The 9,063-nt window shown below is 35.8% G+C and overlaps 2 protein-coding genes across 2 annotated transcripts; both read right to left on the minus strand.

The window, feature by feature from the left end:
- Positions 1-1,788: 1,788 nt before the first annotated feature.
- LOC143152903 (omega-amidase NIT2-like) lies at positions 1,789-6,274 on the minus strand. The gene is made up of 6 exons (XM_076323500.1): positions 6,203-6,274; positions 5,967-6,113; positions 4,925-5,109; positions 4,469-4,637; positions 3,192-3,425; positions 1,789-2,026 (listed from the first exon to the last, which is right to left on the minus strand). The coding sequence occupies exons 1-6, from the start codon at positions 6,246-6,248 to the stop codon at positions 1,935-1,937; spliced, it is 873 nt and encodes a 290-aa protein (XP_076179615.1). The 5' UTR covers positions 6,249-6,274; the 3' UTR covers positions 1,789-1,934.
- Positions 6,275-6,582: 308 nt separating this feature from the next.
- LOC143152685 (G-patch domain and KOW motifs-containing protein-like) lies at positions 6,583-8,834 on the minus strand. The gene is made up of 5 exons (XM_076323063.1): positions 8,490-8,834; positions 8,018-8,378; positions 7,816-7,919; positions 7,401-7,708; positions 6,583-7,186 (listed from the first exon to the last, which is right to left on the minus strand). The coding sequence occupies exons 1-5, from the start codon at positions 8,627-8,629 to the stop codon at positions 6,681-6,683; spliced, it is 1,419 nt and encodes a 472-aa protein (XP_076179178.1). The 5' UTR covers positions 8,630-8,834; the 3' UTR covers positions 6,583-6,680.
- Positions 8,835-9,063: the final 229 nt, after the last annotated feature.

The raw sequence follows: 9,063 nt of genomic DNA on the forward strand, positions 1-9,063 counted from the left end.
AAATAATATCAATGCGTATAACGTAACGTAAGCTTCGCGCTAGTTTATTTTCCGAAACATCGCCAATTTTTCTACTACTTGATATTTGCATTTATTGTAATTTTCTTCAATGATCATTGGTAAACTTTCGTTAAGTGATTCTTTCCATCTGCTTTATTTTAGATTTCTAATGAACAATATTGTAGCTATGATTCAAGATACAGTCGAGGGCGTTATACGACGTGTATAGCTTTTTATAGTACGTGCTGCAGTAAGTATTTATATTTTATGATGGTCTAAAATCCCAAGAGTCAAATATCCTAAGAATCAAAGGTCCCAAGAACCAAAGGTTTCAAGAACCAAAGGTCCCAAGAACCAAAGGTCCCAAGAACCAAAGCTCCCAAGAACCAAAGCTCCCAAGAACCAAAGCTCTCAAGAACCAAAGGTCTCTAAGACTAAAGGTCCCAAGAACCAAAGCTCCTAAGAACCAATGGTCTCTAGGAGTAAAGGTCTCAAGAACCAAAGATCTCAAGAACCAAAGCTCCCAAGAACAATTCCATTCGGTGACTTTGCAAATGCAAAGAATGGGTAATCCAAGGTTAATTACAGGATCCTCGTGGGATCTCCTTAAAAATGGCGACGCCTCGATGGTATCGACGATCACGTGTACCAAATTGGCGGCTGAGAGTTCCGGCGCGAACGTCAGAGCCCACGACAGTAGGCACGTTCCGCATTCATTATGTATTTATAAAGGGCTGTCGATTCAACGGACGGTCGGGGTAAATTTAAATTGTAAATAGACGCATTGCAGATTTAAAGTAAAACCAACGATAACGGGAGTATAGGGTATGCACCGACGGTTGGCTTTAAAAAGGGAAATAAACGGAGGCATCGCGCGGAGGCGCGGTGCCGCTCAGAGTATTTATTTTTTATTTATAAACGTAACGTTAAGCGAGCAGCCTTCCGTGCTCGATATTTAAGCTCGTTTCCGATTAAGATTAATCGTAACTCGTAAGTGTCCCGAGGGTCACGCGGTAAGTCCAGAACGAAGCTGTTCGTCGTGACAAGGGATCGCTGTATTCCGGTGCATAGTTTGACTTTTGGGCCGCGTCGTGCGATCCGAGGAGGTTTCTTACACGAATCGATCGCTTCTTCGTTTCGCCAAGAGTTTCTGGCAGAAGACGACGCGTGCAGCAATCTCGGTAAACAGAACGAGGGAAGAGAATCGAACGATTCGTCGAAGTTTGGTCGGAAAGTATGGCGTCGACGCGGCGGCCAGGAGTCATTTCTGACCCAATTCGTCGAAGCGCACGCCAAGGGGATCGTTCGTGTTCTTCTCACTTCCCACGAACGGGCGAACACGAATAATTTCCAGCTGGCGAACAGCCGAAGGCGTTTCCAATGTTTTTAGCGCCGTCGCAATTTTTGCTCTTTGACTTTTCCGTCGAGAACACTGTATATTAATCGTGATTGATCGACCAATTTCTCTAAGCTTGTACTTTAAATTAACGTTTACATGTAAAGAGAATTATTGATCTATTTCAATGTAAATATTTAGACGATAGATTTAATATTGCTATGGTACGTAACTACCTTTGATTGTGATTACATCGTTTTATCATCGAGGGGCCTTTTATGTATGAGTAATCATTCCGAACCCATTACAAAATTATAATAATTCATTCGATCGATATTAAAGATATTTGAAAATTACGTGGAACCCGGTTTCTACTGGCTCGTTTTCAATAATGTACCTGCCCATCCTCTTAGATCGTTTACACAGGTAAGTGAGATTCAATTCTTTTATCGTCCTTTGCTTTACGCTTTATTCGATGCAAGTATAAAAAGTTTTCGTAGATGTTACATTTTATATAATTACAGAGTAGTTTGCAGTAACGGTAGCGTTAAGTATAATTGCGAATGTTCCTCGTCGTCGTGCTTTGGAATTATTTGTATTAATTCTGTTTCCAAATGGTATCGTATAAATCGGTACGTCTCTGAGAGAACGTAGGTATTTGAGTTCTCACCTCGTCCACGATCTTCAGATCTGAAAGAGAAGACGATAAAGTCAGCGATTGTGGAAACAAATAGTCGGAAGCCTAAACGATCTAACGAAGTAACGATTAAATTCCAATGAAATTCTTTCCAAGTTTCAAAGTTCAAAGATCGAAAGGTTCCAAGGTCTTCTTAGACTTTCTGTAATTTTCTTAGACTGAAATTCAATAACGGAGCCATCCGTTAAACGAGAAAAGTGATATACTTAAAACGATACGATAATCGGTGTCTTAATAAATCGAAATGTTTAAGTTAGCCACACTTTTTCACATTAAAACTGTTCTCCCACGTTCCCATCGGATTATAAGTCGATCCCTAGGGATCGACTCCCCTACTTTGTACAACACCGTTCCAAGGTGTTCTCAAGTCACGAGGTCTTCAAGTATTAAGGCCCTACGTTCGTAAGCTACCTCGCCTCTAACTTCTCCAGTTTCTGAAAAAGCTCTCGAATTAACTTCAAAGTAAAGTCTCGAATTAATTTCAAAGTAAAGTCTCGAATTAACTTCAAAGTAAAGTCTCGAATTAACTTTTCTTCTTCGCGAATTTTTATTTACTCCCCGTCTTCCATGGACTCTATGTTAGACGTTGCGTCTCGTGTATCGGTCTTCAAAGTGGCAATTACCTATATCGGCGACTACCATGTCCTCAGCAATCTTCGTTGCCTTATTTTTCTAAAGATAGTACTACAATTTGACGGACATGTGTAAAGTCAACTCGTTCGAATATTCACAATTATTCAAAGTAGAAGCTTTCGTATTATTTCTTTCACAACGAAAAAAACGACAAAACTTATCGTACAATCTAGCACGAGAACAATCTAGACGAGAAAAATCGACGAATAACCAAAAGTGGAGAATAAGTTGAACTTCGTGTCTGGCGTATCGGTTTTCAAAGTGGCAATTACCTATATCGGCGACTACCGTGTCCTCAGCGATCTTCGTTGCCTTATTTTTCTAAAAATAGTACTACAATTCGACGAACATGTGTAAAGTCAACTCGTTCGAATATTCACAATTATTCAAAGTCGAAGCTTTCGTATTATTTCTTCCACAAAAAACTGATCGTACAATCTAGACGAGAAAAATCGACGAACGACCAAAAGTGGAGAACAAGTTGAACTTCGTGTCTGGCGTATCGGTTTTCAAAGTGGCAATTACCTATATCGGCGACTAGCATGTCCTCGGCGGCGTCTAGCTCGTGAAGAATTTCCCCCCAGGGGTTGGTTAACTGGGTATGCCCCCACGCGACGTAACCGGGCGGAGTACCACGAGCCGGTGATACGCAAGCGACGTATAATTGATTGTCATTCGCTCTGGAACGCTGCAGCAACGACCAGTGCAGTGGTCCGGTGGTCATATTGAATGCCGCCGGATATATCAGCATTTGGCAACCTGACCCAGAGAAACAGGAAATATGTACACGCCGAATACTCCGAGCTGCTCCGTAATTTCTCGGTACGCGTTCCGCGACTTACTTCGACCGCACGCGTCTCACCGTATATCACCAATCGTACGTCTCCTTCTATTTTTCACCGAGCTTCGAATTTATCTCGATCAATTACGATTTTTAAGCTCGACTCGACGTTGGATCGCTCGCACGTCTCTCTTATACCGTACCCCTTCACGAACGCTCTTCACCAACGAGAGATATACGCGTTACTCCGATCTTAGAGCGAACCGAACGATCTAAAGTCCTTTCCAAGAACGATAAATCGAAAAACAGGATTTTCTGCCCGAAGATACGCGTATACCGCGCGATAAGAATTCTTTTGTTTGCGATGTCGAGTCGAGGTAATAAAACGTGACGCGGCTCGGTGTTTCTTAATCTTCTTTCGATCGCGACGGTTCAAATTTGTTAATTATCTTTGGTTTCAGCAAGTATGTGTGTAATGTGAATTCAAGTAGGAGGTAATAGGGCATTCTTCGTGGGAAATCTAATGTGATTTATAGTGATGATTATTACACGAGTGTATTTTCTGTACGTGGATAAAATAGTCTGATATTTCGTAATAGTAAAACGTATTTTATGTTTTTAAAAGTATTCTGAGACTAGGAAGAATCTTGAGTAATCCCCTGAGAGGAGTTTACGAAGTCTCAATATTGTTAAAAGTTACTCGTCCTTGTAATATAATAATATTGATTTTATTACGCCATCTAAAAGAGTGGCTCTTAATTTTATTAAGAGGTATCTAAGAAAATTATAATATACATATAATGTATATAATACATTATTATGATTTACGTTACTATACGATTTTTTAAAAACAGTTTCTGTATATATATTACATTATATGTATACATAATACTTACATTTTATTTAGATTGTTTTAAAAAAAATTCCCAAGTAAATTATGACGATATTACAATGTAACTGAAATAAATTGAATATTATACTTTGTCGTTATTAATTAATTAACATTTTAGATTTACAGTACCTTTGTTCCGATAAAGGCGTGCCATTTCTTCGAACCTGATGTCATAGCAAATACCAATGCCTATTTTACAGCCCTTCGCCTCGAACATTGTCAAGGTACTACCAGGACTCAAGGAATCGCTCTCTCGAAAAGTCATTTTTCCCTTAATGTCGATGTCGAATAAATGCATCTGACGATAGAAAAATATTGTCACGATTTAATAAAGCTAACAACCTTGCAACGTTACAATTGAAATAATTTGTCCGGTACTATAATAATTTTTCATAATTCAATTTCACCGAATCAGTAATAATTACAATTACGTTACTTTATTAGCAATTTATATTCGAAGAAACAAAGTTACGTAGATTCCATCGTGCAACGTAACGCGGAGACGATAAATTCTCGTAGCGAGAGAAAATAATTTTCCGCTCCACTGTTTCTAATTTCCCTGGGACAAAAGCAAAAATAGCTCACCTTTCTGTGTTTCGCTATCAGAGTTCCATCTGGCGCCCAAACTGTGCACGTATTGTACAATTTATCAGCTTCCCTTTCGGGTATCGTACCACCGATCACATAAACGTTATTCTTTTTCGCCGCTTCCGATAACGCGGCACTGGTCTCGCCATCGGGAATGCTTTCAGCGTATTTTGCAAAGTGCGCTGCATTGCGAAATACAAATCGATGAACAATATTAAACCTTTTCGACTAAATATTTGCTACGAAAAATTTCGATTGTTTTTTTTTATCGCATATATATAATAACGTAATAAAAATAAGTGTAAGTTTTTACAAAACTCACACTGTGTCAAAAATGGATACTTTTAAATATTCAGTTACAACTACGTGAGTCAATAGAACTCTAAATATTTTTCGACGAATACATTATGTTATGTTTAAATATTTCTCCTGTTCTACAATTACTATTAATTAAAAATTCTTTTTTTTTTTATACTGGAAGTATCGATAAAATATCTATTTTCAAATGTAATTAAGTTAACGAATTAAAAATATTTCTATAAATTGTAATTGTAATATTTTGAAAAATTTTAATGCACCGATATTCGAGTAAATTTTTGTTATCGACAAACATGCGAATGCAAACGATTGTTATATCATATTTACACGAATGCTTTGTTATTGGTTCAAAAATGAAATAAATTTGTCGCTCAACGACTTCGTCAGTAGTTTTCGAAACTCGAGTCGAGAAGTTCGTACCGAATTGTTCTCCCGTTAAAACGCATCTCAATTGCTAGATAATAGTTATTAAAATCAGTGGAATATACTTCTCTTGTTACCGTGAAATATTTAACGTGATAAAAAGTGAGTATTTGATAAGAAACATGACAAGTGGAAGTGTAATCGAAGAGAAAAGTTGCATGCCCGTTTTCTCGCTCAACGAGTCAAGCCCAGTTCGCGCGCGAGAGCTCTATCGATAGGGTAGGTGATTTATGTTATTAAAGATTTTTACTACTTATTAAATAGGTTTGGTATAAGAAGTCGATAAAAAAATTATTACATGTTCCGTACGGTGAATTGAAGCATTCGGGAAGCGTAATAATATCAGCCTGTTTTTCTTTTGCACGTTCGATGAACGAAACCGCTCGCGCCACGTTCGTCGATTTATTTTCGCCAACGGCGAGTTGTACTAGCGCCAAACGAAATGCTGAAAAGAACGTTGGAAATATTAAATATCTTTTATAGCATATTTCGTATTTTGTTTATGATATTTTAAGGGATACTAAATGTACGTACTCGACATTGTCCGCAATCCTTGTTTTACGATGTTTCCCTGTATCATGATATTTTTAAGGTTATGTATTCTTATTACAGTTTATGAAGTATTACGTAAGCGTCATTTTCAAATAATACTTCTGTGATAATATTGGTATAAAATCCTACAGATTCGTATGAAGGAAATAAATGTTCGAATTATTATTCGAAAGTTTGCAAATAATTACTTCGATGCAATTTTGTAAAATAATTATTTAAAATAGTATTTTAAATATTTGAAATTATATTTTGAATAATTAAGTTTGCAGTTTGAGACAATTACTTTTTAAAATATTTTGCATCATTTTAAATAGATACCTTTGCATACCGTAATTCTATGGTTAAAATCAAGAAGAAAAAAGTATTTTTGTAAAAATAAGTTTTTATTACAAAATGCGTATAAACAAAATTGTACAATTCGTTACGAAAGTAAAATAATAGGTTAAGTTCCCGAGAAGGGTTATCGTCTACTGAAAGATCGAGATCTTGATCTTCCCTTCTTTTTGTGTTTTCGTTTGTTCGTAGAATCTCTTGACTTTCTGTCTCTTATTTTTTCCCTTTCCTTATCTTTTTTCTTATGTTTTTTACTAGACCTTTCTGGGGAACTGTCTTGTTTCTTGTGCTTCTTCGACTTCTTTGATTTTTTTGACTTTTTTATTTCGTATAAATCACTGCTACCAGATCTGCTTCTTTGTCTTTTTGTTCTTTTTCCGTAATTATTAACACTGTTGCTATCACTCTCGGATTCTGAATTTCTTTTCCGACTTTTTGATTTCTTTTCATCTACTTTATTATATTTGTCCTTTTCCTGTTTAGTACCTTTCTTCTTTTTCTCATCGATATTACTTTTGTCGTCATCTGCGCTACTTTCAGAATATTCGGGAGAAATTGATTTTCTCTTTTTATCTGCCTTATGTTTGAGTTCCTTGGATTCTTTGTCTTTGTATTCTTCGTACTTCTTCGCATCTAAAATGAACCCCATAACACACTGAAGGCTAAAACTTCTCTATTTATCAAAGTTCTTAAGGATAACAAGAGACTTTTAAAACAAACACAAAAATATTTTTTTGATAATAACATATTTTTCCTAATTTTTTATATCAGCAATCAATTTTGTGTAAATACGAATGTTTTATTTGTTTTAAGAGTCTCTTAATGGTACGTAACTGTTTGTACTAACTTAGGACTTTTGCATTTTTCGAATACTCGGACTTAGTTACCGGCTGCACCATGAATTCATTGACGGATATTATATTTCCTCCAAGAGCCAGTTTTATTATGAACCTTCCCGCATCGTCGTCAAATCCCTCTATTTGACCATAATTATTGCTTTGTTTACCAGCTATGATTTTCACAAAAGTTCCCTTCTCAATTTTAAGTTCCTCTTCTTGTTTTTTAGATTCTGTACTTTTTTTCTGTAATGTTGCTTTATCTGCTCCAAGGCCCATGCCTTTTGGACGTAATTCTGGTACAACGGCTGATACAAGCCTGCAATGAAAATAATAAAAAATTAGAGAATGAAAATGTTCTCTAGCTATCTTTAAATATACGTATTAAACATACAGCATCAATCTCATTTAAAATAAAGCGCGTACTTCTCATTTTTACCGATGCCTTTTCCAGGTTGCCATCCCATTCCTCGTAACATTGCTAATCCAAACACATCAACAGGAATATTTTCATAATCGTCTAATGTAGACTGAAAAAATTAGATGTTCTTTGTTAGAATTAAAGAAAAAGAAAAATATGATTATATTACAATATACAGAATAATAGGCAAATACAATGATAATATACCTGTTCTTTGCCTCTTAATGATTGATCCTCTACTATTGGCAAAGTAAATAAGTTTGTTTCAGTCTGTTCTTTCTCCGTAGATTTAAGTTCTTCGATAATTTCTTTAGCTGCTTGTTCTTCTAAAGTAACAACTTTATTTTCAATATCTTCTTCCGGTTCCTGCTTTATTATCAAATTATCATTTGACAATACATTTCCATTTGTCAATTCTGGCTTTTCCTCTTCTTTAATGTCTACTGATTCCTTCTTTATTGCTTTGGGTTCAAAAATGTCAGCATCGATTTTGTTAAGAATTCTATCGTGCCAAGTTTTTGAACCCAGTAGAGGAATAACAAGAGGTTCATCTTTTTTCTCCGCCTCACTGAAATAAAAAACATTTCCAAAGATTGTCTTTGAAGCAGCTAATGTGCAGTTATTTTAATAGGTTATGTTGAGGTTACGTATTCGTGTAAATTGTTGCTGTTCAACTTACCCTATTACTTTAATACTTTTTTCATCGAGACATTCAATGTAATCAATTTTCTTTTGTTCCTGTGGTATAATACTCTTTAAAACAGGTTTCTTAAGAGACTTTGCGAAGCCAAAAGAAACCTTCTTCCCTTCTTCTGACATTTTTTCCGTAATCACAACACTGATTCTATAGTCGATACATTTAAAGTATAAATAAATATCCGCTTAAACTATTTACATTGATACGAAACTACGTTTCATTAATTGATTCAGAGTAAATTCTAAATTATTTGAACATCATTGAAGTATTACGTTCACAAACGTTTACGAAAACGTACTGTTGAAAAGTCACTAACCTATATGTAGTGAGCAGTATGTATTCTTACTCGGTAGCCTTCGTTGTCAGTAGAATGAAATCGATAGTATGCGTTTACATGAAACGTGAATGGAACGAGTATTTAGAACCGTCACTCGATAGGCTGAAATTCCTAAAGGGACGTTTACAATTCGTATATGAACAATTTTCTAAATTCAATAGAAATTGAAAGCTTTGAGGACGATTTTAAACGATATTATTTCCGCATGTAATATAAATA

The sequence above is a fragment of the Ptiloglossa arizonensis genome, chromosome 11, assembly GCF_051014685.1.
Source record: "Ptiloglossa arizonensis isolate GNS036 chromosome 11, iyPtiAriz1_principal, whole genome shotgun sequence".
NCBI lineage: Eukaryota > Metazoa > Arthropoda > Insecta > Hymenoptera > Colletidae > Ptiloglossa > Ptiloglossa arizonensis.